General features: G+C 32.8%; 3 protein-coding genes across 5 annotated transcripts; all 3 read left to right on the top strand.

Annotated features, from left to right (window-relative positions):
* The first annotated feature begins 340 nt into the window (after positions 1-340).
* LOC130811289 (butanoate--CoA ligase AAE1-like) lies at positions 341-4,519 on the top strand. Its single transcript, XM_057677524.1, has 2 exons — positions 341-792; positions 2,896-4,519. Exons 1-2 carry the CDS (start codon positions 595-597, stop codon positions 4,363-4,365), a joined length of 1,668 nt encoding a protein of 555 aa, XP_057533507.1. The 5' UTR covers positions 341-594; the 3' UTR covers positions 4,366-4,519.
* A 134-nt stretch (positions 4,520-4,653) lies between these two features.
* On the top strand, positions 4,654-8,554 carry LOC130811288 (butanoate--CoA ligase AAE1-like). Its single transcript, XM_057677523.1, has 4 exons — positions 4,654-5,007; positions 5,096-5,332; positions 6,190-7,009; positions 7,588-8,554. The coding sequence occupies exons 1-4, from the start codon at positions 4,990-4,992 to the stop codon at positions 8,244-8,246; spliced, it is 1,734 nt and encodes a 577-aa protein (XP_057533506.1). The 5' UTR covers positions 4,654-4,989; the 3' UTR covers positions 8,247-8,554.
* A 1,322-nt stretch (positions 8,555-9,876) lies between these two features.
* LOC130810940 (uncharacterized) lies at positions 9,877-17,157 on the top strand. Of its 3 annotated transcripts, XM_057677059.1 has the most exons (13): positions 9,877-10,301; positions 10,888-10,945; positions 11,065-11,172; positions 11,480-11,617; positions 13,213-13,282; positions 13,374-13,429; positions 14,515-14,640; positions 15,313-15,452; positions 15,680-15,752; positions 15,841-15,915; positions 16,299-16,385; positions 16,702-16,746; positions 16,996-17,157. In XM_057677059.1, the coding sequence occupies exons 1-12, from the start codon at positions 10,171-10,173 to the stop codon at positions 16,705-16,707; spliced, it is 1,068 nt and encodes a 355-aa protein (XP_057533042.1). In that variant the 5' UTR covers positions 9,877-10,170; the 3' UTR covers positions 16,708-16,746; positions 16,996-17,157. The 3 variants fall into 3 exon arrangements, with proteins under 3 accessions (XP_057533042.1, XP_057533039.1, XP_057533040.1); XM_057677056.1 differs by having other exon boundaries at positions 9,878-10,301; positions 16,299-16,746; positions 16,996-17,156; XM_057677057.1 differs by lacking the exons at positions 9,877-10,301; positions 16,702-16,746; positions 16,996-17,157 and adding an exon at positions 10,313-10,604 and having other exon boundaries at positions 16,299-16,695.
* Positions 17,158-19,397: the final 2,240 nt, after the last annotated feature.

Raw genomic sequence — 19,397 nt, 5'->3', positions numbered from 1 at the left:
TCAATAGTTATGAGTCGGGTAATACTAAGTAATGGTAAAAGTGTATAGAATTTTACTTAGAATTCATTTTTTTTCATATAACTAAATTATTAAATTCAAACTCTCTAATTAAATTGGATCAAATAGAATCTTAGTCGAATGCTAAATTATAATTTTTAAACAAGTCAACAATATACTCTAAATCAGTCAAAAATGCCATTAGAATATTTTGTAAATAGTTGTTGATTGATGTCTTAATAGCTAAATTAGTTATCTTATTTGACTAGATAAAAAAATTAGTTGTATTTATAGTTTTAATTTCCGACAAAAAAAAAATCAAGTAAAAATCTTTTATCAAACAAGCCTTCTAAAGAAATTTGTAACCAATGCTTTCAAGCAACTAAAAATTTGGCCAACAAAACATTGCCAATTTTTTTAGGTAGTTTTATCTTACATTTTTCCAAAGACGGAAAGTTCAATGCAATTAAATTACCAATTTGTATACTCAACTCCTTGCCTCTAATAAAAACCCCCATTTTTCATCTGAAAAAATTTATCAACTTATACTTCACAATCTAAAAGTCAATCATATTTTCATTTGCTTGGAATTCATCAATGGAGGGCTTAATTCGTTGCCCAGCGAACTATGTTCCTTTAACTCCAATCAGCTTCTTGGAACGATCAGCACTTGTTTATGGAGATCGATTTTCTGTAATTTATGGAAATGTCAAATATACTTGGAAGCAGACTTTGATTAGGTGCACTAAACTTGCTTCTGCTTTAACCCAATTGGGTATCTCTTACGGGAATGTTGTAAGTTTTTTCTCCTCGTATTTTTTCCCTCTCTTTTATGGGTTTTATTCTTAATTTAATTCGCAAATCTTCAATTTTTGTTTGATTGTGGTTTTTGGGAAAAATAATTTGTTCATATGGGTTATATCAGTGTTCAATGGTGTTCATTCTTATTGTTGTTTAATGGTGTCCATTCTTATTGGGTGAATGTTTTGTATTTTCTCCTTTTGACGAATGTGTAAATATTAATTTATAATTAGTGAATAAGACAAATTACAATTGGAGCTAAAAAATAAGCAATGAGATTAAAAATGACTTGTGAAGACCATTGATGTTTGCTGTTAAGGTTCAATGGCATTTGGATATAAAGAAAAATTTATGTTGAATAAAATTCGAATGCATGCATTGGTCTCTTCATTTTTAATGTGATGATTATATGAATATATCACTGATTATGTGCGATGGTTGCCTTTAATTTTGGATGGTTGTTGAATTGGATTGTTGTAGTTTCTAATGATTGATACCAAAAGTGTGGAACATTATAGCATTTTGCTTATTAATCATATCAAAATACTGTTTTTGTCCACTTTACACTTATTTAATCAATTTATCATTTATTTGTCTTTTTGCTATTGGGTCATCTTTACTCAAAAAGCATGAAAAAGCATATTTCTTTTCATTTTAGTATTTTGTCCTTGTCCCATTTGAATTTCCTAATATACACTTAAAAAGCTCGATTTTTATAATGTAGCAAGTCAATTCAATGGGACAAAGATTCCTCTTGAAGTGATATCAAAGTATATGTGTAATGAAACTGAAACTTGGTATCTTGGGTGGTTGTGTTTATATAATGGTTGAGAATAAAATTAACATATAGTGGATTCGACCTAAGAAGTTCGTATTTGATGTCAAGGGTATACAAAAAATTTACGATCCATTAGGTTGGTAGTCCATGAAATAATTCGAGCTATGACTTACATTTAGACCCCTTCCTGTTGAGATCCAACGTATATCATAGTGTTGAATCATTGGTATAACTTGTTCTTCTTGCAATTGTTTGTTTTTGATGTATCTAACTCGAGCTTTAAGTCTATAAAATCTGTGGAATTAAAATGTAGAGGCTCCAACTTTGGGCCTTTTGGTCCTTGATTGCCATTAAGTCATTTTTACCGATGTAGTTCATGTTCTTAAGGCTTAATTTTAGTAGACCAGTTATGCCATATAAGCTTTGTATCAGTGTCTGGACTCAGCTTGGTAAGTTACTGTGTGCCAGAGTGCGGGTACAAGAAATCATAGTTTAGGGAACATTTATCGACCTTCATATAAATTTCGATTGAGGCTCATTATCCCTGGCTGCTTTTCACTTTGTGGATTTTCTTGTTTATGCTATGATGTGTAATCAGAAATTTAGAAGTGTATCCCTGGCTTGATATATTGACATAAACAAAATTGGGAAATTCTATGCTCAAGTAATGTTACTAGCTGGGGGAATATGTGCAAGTCAATTTCGCTCCATTGTTCTGGGTTGTCTAGACCTTACCTTTACATATGTACCATCATCTAGAGTACACTGAAGGGAATTCATAGAATAGAAATGCAATTTTCTTTTTATTTTGATTTACACACTTGTCATTGTGTGTCATTAATACGAGGCACGTGTGTAAAGGACTTTGGGGATGTTTGGCAATTAATTGGTTTAGTTGGCTTGTTCGACCAGCTGATAGCATTGATTTTTTTGTTAACTCTTTAAGCTAAGCGAGTTGTTGGGAATTTTCTATGAAGACGTTTGATAAAATTAAATGTTGGTTGTTGGCTATTTGTTAGAGCAAAAGTGGGTCAAAAAGCCTAAAGACAATGAAAAAACTACTTATAGTGAAAAGAGGGAAAAGAGGGAGTGTATTTATTTATCCACTAAAAACACCAGAAGTCAAAAGTCAATAAAAAAGCCTAACAAATAAGTCACATGCCAAACACACTCTTTTGCTTAAGTAAAGTGTGTAGTTACCAATAGTATTCTGTTTCTTCTTTTGGCTTTTTTGTTCATCTGGCTGTTCACATGTTTTTCTCTTCAGCAAGCAGTTTTCTCCCTGAATTCAAAATCAGATGATCACTTACTAATTTCAGGTTGCCGCTTTGATCCCCAACGTTCCAGCCATGTATGAGTTGCACTTTGCAGTTCCGATGGCTGGGGCAGTCCTTTGTGCTTTTAACACTCGTCATGACTCTGCAATGTTGTCTGTCTTGCTAAAACACTCAAAGGCGAAAGTAATCTTTGTAGATTATCAGTTTTTTGATGTCATACAAGGAGCAATGAACAATTTGTGCAAGTCGAGCTCTAGTCTTCCTCGTATCATCTTAGTTCTCGATGAACAATTGATGCCCGGTGGAAGTCACATGCCTTCTTCTGTGACCTTTGAATATGAAAAAATTTTAGCAAACGGAGCACCTGAATTTGAAATCTGCAGGCCAAAAGACGAATGGGATCCAATTGCTTTGAACTATACTTCCGGGACAACATCGAACCCTAAAGGTGTAATTTATAGCCACAGAGGTGCATATTTGAACTCTTTAGCAACAGTTTTAGTGAATGAAATGGTTACAGGACCTGTTTATCTGTGGACTCTCCCTATGTTTCATTGCAATGGCTGGTGCTTTCCGTGGGGTGTTGCAGCTCAAGGCGGGACAAACATCTGCCTGCGCAATGTTATCGCAAAAGATATCTTCCGTAATATTGTGGAGCATAAAGTTACACACATGTGTGGTGCACCAACAGTTTTGAACATGATAATAAACTCTTCGGATGATGATAAGCGGCCCCTTCCGAACAAGGTGATAGCAGTGACCGGTGGTGCCCCGCCACCGCCCCACGTATTGTTCAAAATGGAAGAACTTGGGTTTTCCGTAATACATGGATATGGGCTCACAGAAACTTATGGGCCTTCTACAGTTTGTGTTTGGAAACCTGAATGGGATAATTTTCCTCCAAGTGAAAGAGCAAAACTTAAGGCTAGGCAAGGAGTACTACATGTTGGGCTTGAGGAAGTTGATATAAAAGATCCAATTACTATGAAAAGTGTACCGGCTGATGGTAAGACGATGGGCGAGGTTATGCTTAGAGGAAATACAGTCATGAACGGTTACTTACGAGATGAAAAGGCCACTCATGCAGCTTTCGAAGGTGGATGGTTTCATAGTGGCGACTTAGGGGTTAAACACCCTGATGGTTATATCGAGCTAAAAGATCGTTCTAAAGATATTATAATCTCAGGGGGAGAAAATATAAGCACGATTGAGGTAGAATCAGTAATATTCAATCATCCAGCTGTTTTAGAAGCAGCTGTTGTCGGACGCCCTGATGATCACTGGGGCGAGACCCCTTGTGCATTCGTAAAGCTGAAAAATGGGCATGAAAATGTGACAGCTTCCGATATAATCAAGTTCTGTAGAGATAATTTGCCTCATTACATGGCTCCGCGTACAGTTGTGTTTGAGGATTTACCGAAGACTTCTACCGGAAAGACGCAGAAATTCATTCTGAGGGAGAAAGCCAAGGCCATGGGAAGCCTTCCTCATAAGAAAACCAGCAAACTATAAGATCTGATTGGCAAATTTCTTAGTAAAAATCCTCTGATCATTGTTTTCTTTACTATGAGCTTTGTGCAAAATGTTGGTGTTCCAATTGTCTGCTGATAATATTCCTTATGTTTGCATTGCAACCAATAAAATAATGTTCATTTTTCTTGTCCCACTCAATCTGCCTCAATTTTTTTGGGTCGTGGTTATTTTGTCTCATTTCATTATTTGCAAATGGACCTTATTGTTAATTTTTTAATTTCATTCACGCATTTTACTTTTTTTTTAATATTATTCACATAATTTTATTTTTTATTTGATTCTCCATAGGATCTTTTGGAAATACTTTATGAGATCCATTTTTGTGATCCATCCTCAGGGTCTATTTATTCAAGTTTGATATTTGCAGATTTTTTTATTATATACTAATAGTATAGCTACTCGGTAATAAAATTTAATGATTCAATGACAAGAGAAACTTTAATATTTAATAATTGATTAATACTTAGATGTTAAAGTCTTTTTAATAGCAACTTTTTTATATAATTTTGCATCATATTTTTTCGATCTTCTTAACTTTTAGCTTTTGGCTCCGCCCCTGCTGACGGCCCACAAGACTCACACAATGATAATTGATATGGATGGATGGTGCTACCAATAAATGTAAGTTAAATAAGCACCACATATTCCTCTTTTATCTTGCTTTCTAACAAGTCTATACATACACTATTTTTGCTTGTTGAAAATTCAGGTGAAAGTTCACATTGTTGTACAACTTCCTGCATCATTCATGGAGGGGCTGGTCCGTTGCTCGGTGAACTACGTACCTCTTACACCTATAAGCTTCTTAGAGAGATCTGCAGTGGTTTATGGAGATCATCCTTCAATCATCTATGGAGATGTTAAGTATACTTGGAGACAAACTCTTGAAAGGTGCACTATGCTTGCTTCTGCTCTTTCCCAACTTGGCATCTCTTGTGGAGATGTTGTGAGTTCTCTCTTCTCTTTCTCATATCTTACTTCAATCCTATTTTTATGTACTAATATACTTCCCTCAAAAAACTCTCATACAGACGTACAAATCATAGCAATTCATAACTACATACAAATTATATACTTCCACTGTTTTTCTTAACTTGCAATACTTTGACTTATATGTTATTCACGAGTGTTGCTTTGACTTCATCCAATGAATGACCTTTCGACGAAAAATATAGGCATGTTCGACGTAGGAGTTTATGTAGCTGTTAGTGGTTTAATTATGCTGATCAAATATCTAATAGTTACAATTGTATAACTATAACTACAAGTACTTAGACAGCTAATAAGCATCCACACAACTATCTTGCGTCAAACAAGCTCATAGTCATTTGAAGCTTTATATTATTCGTCTGGATGTATACAAATAAGAGATGACATTTTATTTAGGTCACAAAATTTCATCTCAAATCTCAGTCAAAAGTCTCACAATTTCAATACTCATTTGCCAAAACATAATTGGTTGGATATCATTTGGTCTCGTCTTTATTTGTTTCGCACTTTTAACAATGGTCCCATATATATGCATGTGTAATCATGTTTGGTCCCATATAAATAAAAGTAGTGGCATGTAAATTTTATAGTGTCGATTTTTGCATAATTAGTTGAAGACTTTCTTTTTATCCTGCTGACCAGGATTTGATTTTCATCCTACCCTAACAAAAAGTATTGATCTGTCCCATCGAATTTTCGAATTTGCTAAATTGCCAATAATTTGATCAAAGTGAGAGTTTTCTCAATGTTGTGTAGCAAACTAAATGAGGCGGAAAAACTAAACTTGTTTTCACCCAAAAAATTGCTTTGCAGGTTGCAGCATTGATACCCAACATTCCTGCAATGTATGAATTACACTTTGCAATTCCAATGGGTGGTGCAATTTTATGCACCCTTAACATACGCCATGACTCAACAATGTTATCAGTACTTTTACAACATTCAAATGCAAAGCTCATTTTTGTTGATGAACAATTCCTTCAAACAGTTCAGAATGCCATAAACAAACTACCCAACTCAACCAAACATCCCCAAATCATTCTAGTCCTAGACAAAAATAACAATCAGCCCTTCACTACAACTACGTCCTACCCGAAACCTCTTACTGAATACGAAACATTTCTAAAAAGGGGAAAACTCGTATATGTGACGTATAAGCCAAAAGATGAGACCGAACCCATTTCACTAAACTACACATCAGGAACAACCTCGAGGCCAAAAGGTGTCGTATATAGCCATCGAGGTGCATACCTAAACTCGCTAGCTGCTGTGCTTCTAAACGAAATGGGTCCCATGCCGGTTTATTTATGGACTGTGCCTATGTTTCATTGTAATGGGTGGTGCCTTACTTGGGGTGTTGCTGCTCAAGGTGGTACAAATATATGTCTAAGGTATGTGACAGGAAAAGGAATATTTAGGAATATTGTGCTACATAAAGTGACTCATATGGGTGGTGCACCAACTATTTTAAGTATGATTGTTAATTGTTCTGATGATGAAAAGAAGGATCTTCCTGGTAAAGTTGTGGTTATGACTGGTGCTGCCCCACCTCCTCCTCAAGTGTTGTTCAAAATGGAAAGTCTTGGCTTTTTTATGGCTCATGCTTATGGTTTAACCGAAACCTATGGTCCAGGTAAATATGTATAGTTCATACTATCCCCTCCATTTCTTTTAATGATGCCGTATGAAAATCAATACATTAATAATCTATCAAGGAGCCAATTCAACCAAAAGTTTTAAGCTGGTGGTTTAGGCAACTCAATCAAAAGCTTAAGCGGATGGTTGAGTCCCTAGGATATGTTATATACCCTAACATGTCCCCTTAAATGAGAGCCCTTTAAGCTGATGATTGAGGCAACTCAACCAAAAGCTTAAATGTATGGTTGAGGCCCTAGGATATGTTATATACTCTAACACGTCCACTCACATGAGAGCCCTTTGGGCTAAAAGTGTGGATGCAGCATAGACTCTTTTCATACTTGAGGCTAAATATTCTACTTTATATGAGGGACGATTGAAATTCGAACTTGTGACCTCTTTTTACTTTGGCTGTAATACTATGTTAAGGGACTAACTCAATCAAAAGATTAAACTAATGATTGAAGCCCTAGAATATGTTATATACTCTAAAATAATCATCCACATGTATTCTTCTTCTGCACGCCAAAACCTCGATTGAAAGCATGCTTATATTTTTGGATGATGGTGTAGGTACATATTGTGCTTGGAAGCCAGAGTGGGATGGCTTACCACCAAAAGAAAGGGCAAAGTTCAAGTCTCAACAAGGAGTGAACCACATTGGTATGGAGGAAGTGGACGTAAAAGACCCTGTCACCATGAAAAGTGTACCTTCCGATGGAACAACAATAGGTGAGGTTATGTTTAGAGGAAACACGGTCATGAGTGGCTACCTTAACGATTTGAATGCAACCAATGAATCTTTTAAAGGGGGATGGTTTCATACCGGAGATTTAGGAGTGAAAAATTCTGATGGTTATATACAATTGAAAGATCGTTCTAAAGATATAATCATTTCCGGAGGAGAAAATATAAGTACTATTGAAATAGAATCTGTATTGTTTAGTCATCCAGATGTCTTAGATGCGGCTGTTGTCGGACGTCCTGATGATCATTGGGGTGAGACTCCTTGTGCATTTGTGAAGCTAAAGGATGGGAATGATGGTGTTACTGTGGCTGATATCATTGCGTTTTGTAGGGACCAATTGCCTCATTACATGGCTCCTCGAACAGTCATGTTCGGGGATCTGCCTAAGACTTCAACTGGAAAGACTCAAAAATTTGTTCTAAGAGAGAAAGCGAGAGCAATGGGCAGCCTAAGCCCTGCAAACAAGAAAACTAGCAAACTTTAATTAGAACATTAAAGATCACAAATTTAATTATTATATATGTGTTGTTTAAGCTAGCATTAGAGAATTGGGTACCGTCTCACTTGAAAAGCAAGTACCAATTTCTTAGATAAGGCCTTAAATTTAATCCCCTATCCTCGGTCAACCTTGTAATCAAATAAGCTAGTATTAAATCGAATATCAAATATTATTACAATATCAGGCGTCAATACGTGAATTAATCACTCAATGCTCAACATTTATGTGCTTTTTCTGTTTTCAAATGTTTTTCCATTTACTTTTTTTTTGTAGATTCCGATGTAAACTTTAAAATCAAATAATTTTAATTCTAAGTTTTAAAAAGTTGATATTTAGATTGTATACATCAACATGAATCTAACAAGAGCCAATGTAAATATGTTTTTTCTTACAGATCGATGAGAAATTATAATTAAAATTTGACACTAAAATTCGTAAATTCTATTTGAGAAGAACATATGAAAACAGAGGGAGTAATTAGCTTGTTATGAAGGGGCACATAGCTATAACATTTGCTTTATTTTTATATAATTATTTATATTTTTTTTATTTTCTAGCTAAGAAATCTAAATTATTTTATTTCATTCTTTTATATATATATATATATATATATATATATATATATATATATATATATATATATATATATTAGAATAAATTCAACAAAATTCAACATAAATACTTTTAATTTATTTCATACTTCTATAATCATAAAAAAATTATTTTTTATATTATTTTTCATTCAAGGTTATGTGTTTGATTTAAAGATCTCCTTTCCCCTCATCCTACCATTATAATCATACCAATCACCGATATATCTTGCTCATAATTATGATTAGGCTCTTAAAAAGAATGAAAGACGGCAAATTATAATCATAAAGGATGACTATTAAACCATTAAAAATATGTAGAGTAAAACAAAATAAAATATAGGAAAATTTCACATGGTAGCATCCAGTTTATGCACTATCTACTGTCGTAGCATTTTTTGTTAAATTCTTGTTAATTTTCGTTTAATTCATCATTTTTGTAAGATTTTTCCACATGGTAGCATGCAGTTTTTGCTCTCAAATATTTAATTCACCAATTTTAACGTTTAATTCACCGATTAATTTATCAACGCCCTTAAATATCGTAACGATTAAGTAGATATGTATTAGTGCTTGGAATGCATCTTTTGAACTTATGAAATACATCTTTTGAGCTTATATAATGAGCCTTTTGAATTATTTATTAGTGTTTGTAATGCACTTTTTGAACTTTATAATGCCAATAATTTGAATGAAAATAAAATTGTTACAAAATTTAAGTGCATTGATAAATTAAGCAGTGAATTAAACATTAAAATTGTGAATTAAACATTTGAGAGCAAAAATTAAATGCTACCATTTAGAAAAATCTTATAAAATAATAAATTAAACAGAAATTAGCAAGAATTTAACGAAAAATGCTACGACAGTTAGATAATACATAAATTAGATGTTACCATGTAAAAAATCTTATAAAAGTGTTATCATTAGCGTTTCATGAAAACTAGATAGTATATATGAAATTTCGCTAAAATAAACTAAGGCAAAAATATATGGACAAGACGATGAAAATACAAATTATGTCTTAAAAATCTCCAATATTTGTATATTAAGGTAGTAGTAAAGGAAGAACAAATACCAGTAGTTAGATTTGGCGGTGCAAGTTGAAAGTCAAGATTCATACGACCAATTTGACAACTGCCCTTTCTCAATCGCAATCTCTCTTTCTTTAATCTTGTTCTATGATTCTATGATTCATTATTAACAATCCAAAAATGGTGCTATTTTTAATCATGGCAATGATATGAAATTCAACTACAACACGTTTTTCCACAACTCTTTTTTTCTCTGTCTTTCCTCGTTCTTCTCTGTAGATTTAGATGGATTTGCTCTCGGTTTCTTCGATCTTTCTACTCTTACTTTCTTCATTTACATTTGTTCATTCTTCTCCTGATGAATCAGATCGTAATTCTACCATTACGCCCATTAATCGCGATCTCTATCATTCCAGGTATTTTTTTTTATATTTCTTACATAGTTTCAAGTTCTTCAATTTTGTTTTTGCCCTTAATATGTGTGATTTTTAGTAGGAAATTGCATTATATATGCTTAATGTTTCGGGGTTTTCTTCCAATTTCCGTGGGTGATAAAAAATTAATGGTAAATTAACTTTTGTGGGGTTTCTTCTAGATATGTTGTAATTGTGGTGGGAAAATTAAATTATATATCCTTGAATTTCGTGGGTTTTTATTCAATGTTAACGTAATTTGTCATTTGTTCATATAAAAATCAGTTGGGATCTCTATCATTCCAGGTATTATTTACATTTCCCACTCAGTTTAAAATTCTTTATCCCTTTTTTACCCCGAAATTGTGGGATTTTTACTAGGAAACTGGATAATCTATCCTTAATTTTTTTTGGATTTTCTTCTAATTATACTGGGTCATCAAATTTAAGTTGGGATTAATTTCTATATGATTTCTTCAATTTTATTGGGTTGTAATTTTGGTGGGAAAATTAAACTTCCTGTTTTGATCTTTATGGGCTTTCTTTCAATAGTTATGCTGATTCATTTGTTAATTTCTTTGGATTTCAGTGCCAATTTGATGGCAGAAATTGAAGCATTGGTACATCGACATCAAAACAAGCTTAGTGTAAGTGTTTGATTTTGAATTGTGTTTTAGTGTGTTTATAAAACAGTACATTTCTAGGGTTTTTTCTTCTTTGAAGGTATTTAAGTGGGCATTAATTCATGGTTGAATTTTTTTGACAGTTAGAAACAATTGAATCTGAAAACAAAGGTTATCAAGCACAGGTTGCTGTTGTCACTTATTGCAAGGATAGAAAGGAAGATGACAAATCAAAGTTTAGAATCCTTCTTGTAAGTTCCTTAATTAATGGAAGATTTGAAGTAATTGTTGCTTTGGATTTGCGTTTAAAACTAAAAATCTGTCATTTTTATGACTACATCAATTGTTGGATAGTTGGTTGGTCAACGAGGATGTTGAATATGTATTTGCTAATATGTAGATTAGCTGAAAAAAGACAGAAATTAAATTTGATATGAGTAAAGGCTATATTTTATTGTAGTAATTGGTGTCTAGAATTGGAATCTGGCTACTAGTTGTTAGATTTGTCTCAGATTGGTGATTGGTGCTGTTTTTGACAGATGATTCCTTGTCTTCCAGACTTTCGGGCAGCATGGACGGGAGCTCATTACTTCTGAGCTTGCGCTGCGTATACTTTCTATTTTGAGTGAGGAAGAATTTTTGCCTAAAATGGACCGGAAGTCTTTGAACAGCACACTTGACAAGCTAATCATCAAGGTATTTTTTCTCATCCTCGAGTCACTGATTATGTTGGAATATATGGTAGGGAAGGGGAGAGTAATGTTTCTGGTCTCTTAACTGTAATATTGTCTTTGTAGATTATGTGAAAAAGAAATGTGGTAGTGACAATTAGAGTTTTGGCTAAATTTGCTAGGAAAACACTTGACAAGGTTCATGATCATACTTGCCTTTTGGCAATCATCCTTTTTTTCTTCACAAAATTCATTTTGATCCATTGCCATTTAAAAGGAGGTATTAGATCGTAATAAGAAATTTTAAAGGAACACTTGATTGTGGATGAAACTTACATCGCCATGGGAATGATATAGTACATCTAATAATTGTACACTAAAAATTATTCACATTACCACTATTTATAGCCGTTTACCAAATGGGACGAATTATGTATTTGAATCCTTCTTGTATCTTTTAGATTGCTAAGAGTAAATATGGTTCAATGTGATTGTATTTCTTCAATTCCTATACTACTTAGACTCGAGTAGCTTAAAACACTAGACACGACGATATTGCCCTACATTTGGAAATTATTAGTGATATAACATCTCAATTCTTGGTGGCAATTATCTATTAAGAGTAAAATTTTGAACATGGAAAATGTAATTTGATAAGAAAATCGGGGCTCTATGTTGCAACTATAGACTGAAAGATCCACACTTGTAAATTATTTGCCATGTCTTCTATGTTGCAACTAGGTTCGTAGTGATATAAACAGTCTAATCAAAAAGCTAAGTCTTTACAATCAATACTCCATGATTTTCCCTCCTCTTTTTAACGCTAGATTGTCACATCATTTTTGCATCTTATGGGGCAATGTTTAGTTTGAAATATGGTTCCAAGTTAGACAGTGCCCTAATAGTTGAACTTTTTTAACTTGGAAGCAACTTAGACGATTATCATCCCTCTTAGTGTCTGATATGTTATAAGGTTTGTTTCTTTAGTTTTATATGAATTACTAGAGACCATCTTATAGTCAACTTGAAGAGGTTTCCTAGGTCTTTGAGCATATGTATCTCAACTCTTGAGTTGAACTTGGTATATATTAGAGAGGTTTCAACTTGTAAGTGTAATATTTTACTGTTTTTTTTGGCAAGAAAATGTTGTCAAAAAGTGCTATACAAAATTTTAATACAATAAAAATTTACGCTAGGCATTTGGTGAATCTCATCCATCAAAGCCACATGTACACGCATAGAGAAGGTGGTTGCCTAGATGCGTTAATGATGCTCCACAGCGTTAACAAAGAAGAGCCTCATCTATCTGGATCTGGAAATGTGTTCCGAGTCTTCTCACTAGTCTACTATTTTGACAAAACACAACTTCAACCTGAAAGCATGCTATTTTTTTAAAAAAATTAATCAGCTAAATATTTTTGCAATTGCAACAAACTAATCTTAGTGGTTTCGGCCTGAATTTTAATTTGTGTATGCTGTGTACACCGGCTAAATTTTCACATAGGAGCTGTGCTAAGTGACAATATATATTGATTCAGATCATCTACTTGATATTTTATATATACTTTTGTATAAAAAAAGCCTTGAAGTTAATAATATCTCTCATTATTTATCTGTTAGGTAGTGCCGATGGAGAACCTAAATGGTCGAAAACTTGTGGAAGCTGGAGATCTTTGTGAAAGGAGAAATGGCACGTACATGACTCTGTGAACCTCTTTGCAGAATATAATTCAATGACTATATAAATGAATTCCTAAATGCTAATGTTGTTTGGGTGACAGGAAGGGGAGTTGATCTCAACCGTAACTGGAGTGTAGATTGGGGGAAAAAAGAGAAGGTATGCAATTCCATGCCAGTGTTAAGAAAATAATTGAATACTTCTCCATGTGTGCTGATATATCCCATGCAAATGATTATAAAAGAATAGGTTGTAAATACTTCTCCATGTGTGCTAATATATTCCATGACAGTGCTAAGAATAATAATTGAAGTGCAAAGCCGTGAAACTGTGAGAAGAGACTCCAACTCTTTATTTCCTAACCTCTATATACGTATTAAGGACCAATTAGCACCAATGATAAGGGTGGAGTGCTCTAACATGTGAGGAAAATAGATGAATGTCTATCATATTCAGTAATTTTTATGAGATAATCAATTAGACTCTGGTCCTATGATTTCTCCTTTTGAATGAGTAGGGGATTTGCCTGTCTAGCATGTTCCCTCGTGTTTTTTTTTTTTTTTTTTTTTTTTTAGTGCTTTATTGTTGACACGTGATACTATATGAATGGATCCAGTGCTGAGCGGGATTTTGAAGTTAATGATGAATGCAAGTAGGAGTCTGACAAATTATAGTACGAGCATGGGGAAATAGTTATTACTTAATTGAGGTTGAAGGTGAATGGTGTGGGGATCTTTTGTGAGATTGTGAGAATCGAAATATGATCAGTGGGAATTGTCTTTCATGAATCCAAAGGGGCAAATCAGACTTCCATCGATTTTTGAGTTGACAAAGTTGTAATTTGCAAATAAGTACTTGCTCAATGTTTGCCCCGTTTTCCATTTATTATGTACCTAGGTGTTTGCTTCATTCCTTTTGGAGATAGAGGGATTGTTTCTCAACTAAGTTTATGCATTTGTAAATATTATGCAAGGGGGTATTCAGAGATAATTGAATGAATAGTTCAAGGACATGCTTAGATTAGATTTTCGATTCAAGGGGGTATTTAGAAGAAAAACTTTTGAGAATGAGGTGGCGGTAGATTAAATAAGGTAGTGGATTAGTGATGGTATGAGGATGGGAGCCGAAGTATTAGCCTTGAGTTAGATCTTTGTTATTCTATGTGGCTGAACTTCCTCTATATCAGTTGACCTTTTTAGCTCTTTGTCTGACTGCTTTTCTCTGTGCTTTTGGTTTTCTATTAGGATTATGATCCTTATGAAGAATTTCCTGGAAGTGCTCCTTTCAGCGAGCCAGAGAGTCAAATTATGCGGAAACTTGCCTTATCATTTGAGCCACATTTATGGGTTAATGTGCATTCTGGAATGGAGGTATAAATTATTGATTTTGTATTTTTTGGTTCTGTGTGACTCTGGTGATCCAATTAGGTTTTAGATTAACAGTAAATTGAATGAATTTGGTTGTTAGTTTCGGGTGATTACTGATTAGTCCTCAGGTCAAATTGGGATAAATTCATTTTTGGGCAAATTGTCAATATTTATCATGAATTTCAATCAATTTTAGTTATTGCTTTTTGGAGCAGACTGCAGACTAGTTCAAGTTGAGTGATCATGTTAGAATGAGGTTTTGTATTTTCGAGTGAAGTTTCATTTATATGGTTGGAAACATTTCAGGCTCGGTAAAGTTTATTTTGTCTATGCTTATCCAGATTCTTGCCATTGAAGGATAATCTGAGATGGCTTGACAAGGGAGTAAGTTTATTGCATGTGGACTCTTAAAAAATGGGTCCCTATAAAGTTTCATCCTTAAATTTTTATTACAATTTTTACATTTTTACCTGCTACCTTATAATTTCATTACAGAACATGCTCTATTCCAGGCTGTGAAACACATGAAAGACTAGCTCTTCCATCTTCTGACACCTTTCTTTTTTAATTTCATATAACTGTATTTTTTTTTTATCCCTTCTAATAATCTATTACTATTATACTTTGTCTACCTCGGTGATATTAATCCTTTTTCTCCCCTGGCTTTTTTCTCAGGCTCTATTCATGCCATACGACCACAGAAATACAACCCCTGATGGTGCATCTTCGGTTAAAATGAAAGCATTGGTCAATGATCTAAATTACCGGCACTTTGAAGGTCACTGCTTGACTGGTTCTGGGGGAGGCTCGGTGGGGTTAGTTTTTCTAACTAATTACTAATACTTTTTCCAATTTCCTTCAGCAAATTGATTCGCCTTCTGAAGAGTGAAATGATGTACTGGATTCAATGCCTTGTAATTCTTGTCAAAATATGCACAAGTGCCTTCATGGTCTAAGACGAAAAAGCGAGTTTGTTTATTTCGTCTAAATGGATTTACTTCAGGCATGTTCTTGTAGCTTACGGATATCCACTTTTCTATAGGTATTTAGCTCATGGAACTGCAACGGACTATATCTATGAGATTGCAAAAGTTCCCTTGGCTTTTACTTTCGAGGTCTGTCTTATGCTGCTTGATTTAGCAGGGCCTATTAGAGTAAGTGACTATTTTGCAATGGTTTTACCTATTCTTTTCCCATTTACAGATCTACGGAGATGAATCAGTTTCATCAAAAGACTGTTTCAAAATGTTTAACCCTACAGATCAAACCACCTTCAAGGTATAATGACAGTTTTCTTGCCTTGGAATATTTTATACGCCTCATTCCAAAATTAGTTGTCATATTGTCCTAACAACTCATTTTATGGATATGACATGAGTAAAGAAATATTCCATAATGTCGAACTCAATGTGTCCCGCTCATAAAAGCTATATCAGGGTTAGAAGACGGCATACCATAACCTTATCAAATGAGATGATGAGGTTGCGGCCTGTTAGACCCTTGGGTCGTGAAAGACCTGCAAATAAAATACTGAATCACATACCATTGTTATCTTTTGAAACTGGTTTCTCTTAATAACTAGATTTCATGATTCTTGTACAATTTATATACCCTAATCTCTAACATGCAAAACCCTGAGTTTCCTTATATTATACATGTAGAGAGTTCTAAACGACTGGTCGGCTGCATTCTTGACAATTTTCAAGTTCGGGCCACAATTGCTTGGTGTGGCGAACACGGAAGAATCAGTTAAGTGGATATCAATCGATGACTATTTAGATGGATACTTGATGAGTAGACGGAATCGTTACGGAAAGAAAATGGAGGTGTTTGAGCTTGGGTTGCAGGAGATACGATCATATTTCCGACTTTTTATGTTATCTTGTGTGATTTTGATGTTTATGTTTTGTACTAGAATTTCAAAAGGCAAGCTTCAAAGGCCTATTGATTCTACCTTGCCTCCCTAATGCTTGCATTTTGGATTAAATTTGGGGCATTTAGTAAAATTTTGTTTGTACTACATTATAATCCCATTGATTATGTATTCTTTTTCATGTGTTACAGAGTTGAAACTTGAAATCATTCAATCTTAGTTCATCCTCAGCCCAGGTTATGTGCACTAATTTAGTGTACTTTATGCCAAAAAAAAAAATAATAATTATTAATTCTTATAAAAATATATTAATTTCCTCGTCTTAAAGATATGTTTCAATTTAATTTAAATAACACTCGTATGAATAAAAGGTCGAAACGTATCTTTGGGACGGAGGAACAATACCATAATACCACTTCCAAAGGAGAAAATTCCCTTCCCTTGTGAATATAATTAGTACTAACATTCTTAATTCTTTATAACAGAAGAGAAGGTTTTCTGACATTCTGGATGGATCATCTTCAAAGAAGCTCAAATTTTTGAAACTTAAGACTAATCATCTTATTATTAATGTAAGCAACAGATTTGAAACATGAGTTAAAGTTTTCTTTCAATTTAGTACTCCATTAAAAATAAAATTAAGTGTAATTTAAGATAAATGATGGTATTTTTGTCATTTCAGAATTGTAAAATGTAATAATCTTTTATATTATTCATATCAATAAATATAATTCTTATCCTTATATTGAACAACTTATCATTAAGGGTATTTTCTACAACATTTTTTGAGTTAGCAAAGTCATAATTATAGTTATGTCGTGACAAATTTTATAAAAAGTAGAAATTAGGATTTAAGTTTAGTTTGTATAACCTTGAAAATAAATATAAAATAAACAAAAAATGATGGAGATTTAAATTTTTTTGAATAGGTAGAGTGAAAAACATGGATTCCATTTACTTCAATGAGTTTAAATTATCAACAACCAAAAAAACAAAAAGTTTACAACTATATAACATTGGTATTATTTATTTTTAAAAATAAAATTTAATGCTCAGAAGCACTTTTAGACAATGTCTATTACAGACTATTATTTTATTTTATAAAAATAAAAAAATTAATGCTCAGAAGCACTTTTAGATAACGTCTATTTAATAGAGACTATAGGTGGCGGACCCATCAGCCACAGAAGTGCAATTTTTCATCACAGCAGTAATTGCACCAGACGGGGATCGAACCCGAGTCTGTACCGTGGCAGGGTACTATTCTACCACCAGACCACTAGTGCTGTTTGCTTTACTTTTCATGGGTTTATAAATTTTGGAGTATTTTCTGTTTTGAAACTGGTGTTCTCTTTAAATGATTATCTTGGCCAATGCTTCACCCTTATTTTGGTTGTTTGGTTGGTAACAACGCAAAAATATTTTTGGCAAATGATCAGCTAATTGAAAAATTAGCTTTTAAGTTAATATCTGATTGATTAGCTAAAATTTTCGAACAATTAAATTATTCAATATTTATTTGTCAAATAAATTTATTATATAAGCAAAACACAAAAAGAAAAAACATTATGTAATTTTAGAAGGTTATAAAACTTAAGCTTAGAACTAAAATGTATTTTTCGATCTAGTTCTTCGGCTCAATACAAGATAATATGAGTATCTTGCATTCGGATGCATTTAAACGGTAGGTGCATTTAAATGTATTTTTAGTTTATCTTGTGCTCATTTGTACATTGAACATATACATATTTATTTGTTAAATGTAACTAAATAAAAAGGTGAATGAATAGTGATCTATGCAATTAAACTTACTTCTTTTAGTATACTGTGATGTCACATATTTTCTTCAAGTAAATAAATATTGCGTTTAAATATTTTACCTTGTTTTATCAGTTGTAAAATAAAATTGAACTTTTATCATAAGATTAAAAGAAAAATTTATTAAGTTTCAACCACTAAATCAACATACAAATTTCCAATATTAATTTTTAATTTATATTCACTTTTTATCCCTTTAAATTGGAAATTCCCTTTCACATCATTAAAGCAAAAAAATTTTCACATTATGGCTAAGTGATTTAAGTGTCAATGTAACATAACTGTTATTGAAAAACGAAACCATCTTTTTCATGTATGAATTATGATAATAATATGACTTTTTTGGTTTTATTAAAGATGTGGGGATTAATAATTTAATTTGTATTGTTGAGATGTCACATATTTTGCCGCTAACCTAAATACTATTAACAAGGTACCACTAAATCCTACTAGAATGAAGTCCCGAGTTAGAAATCGAGTATTGGAAATTACTCATATGGCTAGCTAATAGTATAAATAAGAGTAATAGTATATATTTTGTCCCCACATGAGAAATTTGTATTCTGATATTTTTAGATTATAATTCAAATTAATTGATTAAAAATATTTACTGTTCAACATATATGTAAAGATGAATGTTCAAGCATCGTATATTACCTTTTTGAATTCAGCCCTAATTAAAGTATTAGAGAAATTTAACGTTCATAACTATTTTCCATGTAAATTAGGAAATAGTGCATAAATTTAATCAATTTTAGATATAACAATAATAATGTCTAACAAACGAATCTAGTCATGCACTTTATTTATAAATTTAATGCCAATTAAATTGGAAAAAATGGCATGTTATAAATACTTGAATACATATACTTCTTTGAATGTAAAATTTTCATGATGTTTGGGAATTTTGCTTTACTCTATTAGTCGAGATCTTTTCCTTTTCACTCTTGTGTGATATGAATTAAATCCTTATTATTTATAAAAAGAAGTAATTTTCTTTTTTCTATATGTTAGTTTTTTTTTCTTTTTGAATAAAAAATATATATTATGATGTTGATGTAGGTCCCTT

This window comes from Amaranthus tricolor, chromosome 4, assembly GCF_026212465.1.
Source record: "Amaranthus tricolor cultivar Red isolate AtriRed21 chromosome 4, ASM2621246v1, whole genome shotgun sequence".
Taxonomy (NCBI): domain Eukaryota; kingdom Viridiplantae; phylum Streptophyta; class Magnoliopsida; order Caryophyllales; family Amaranthaceae; genus Amaranthus; species Amaranthus tricolor.
Note: the sequence above shows the minus strand (reverse complement) of the source record. Positions and strands in the feature narration are given on the sequence as shown.

What these genes read in the sequence shown, in the direction of transcription:
- LOC130811288 (XM_057677523.1), top strand. An exon ending in GCATCTCTTGTGGAGATGTT is followed by an intron (nt 5,333 to 6,189) that starts GTGAGTTCTCTC and finishes ATTGCTTTGCAG; the next exon opens with GTTGCAGCATTGATACCCAA. An exon ending in AACCGAAACCTATGGTCCAG is followed by an intron (nt 7,010 to 7,587) that starts GTAAATATGTAT and finishes ATGATGGTGTAG; the next exon opens with GTACATATTGTGCTTGGAAG.
- LOC130811289 (XM_057677524.1), top strand. Translation starts at nt 595, where the DNA reads ATGGAGGGCTTAATTCGTTGCCCAGCGAACTATGTTCCTTTAACTCCA. An exon ending in GTATCTCTTACGGGAATGTT is followed by an intron (nt 793 to 2,895) that starts GTAAGTTTTTTC and finishes TACTAATTTCAG; the next exon opens with GTTGCCGCTTTGATCCCCAA.
- LOC130810940 (XM_057677056.1), top strand. Translation starts at nt 10,171, where the DNA reads ATGGATTTGCTCTCGGTTTCTTCGATCTTTCTACTCTTACTTTCTTCA. An exon ending in GACATCAAAACAAGCTTAGT is followed by an intron (nt 10,946 to 11,064) that starts GTAAGTGTTTGA and finishes TTTTTTTGACAG; the next exon opens with TTAGAAACAATTGAATCTGA. An exon ending in ATGTGCATTCTGGAATGGAG is followed by an intron (nt 14,641 to 15,312) that starts GTATAAATTATT and finishes CTTTTTTCTCAG; the next exon opens with GCTCTATTCATGCCATACGA.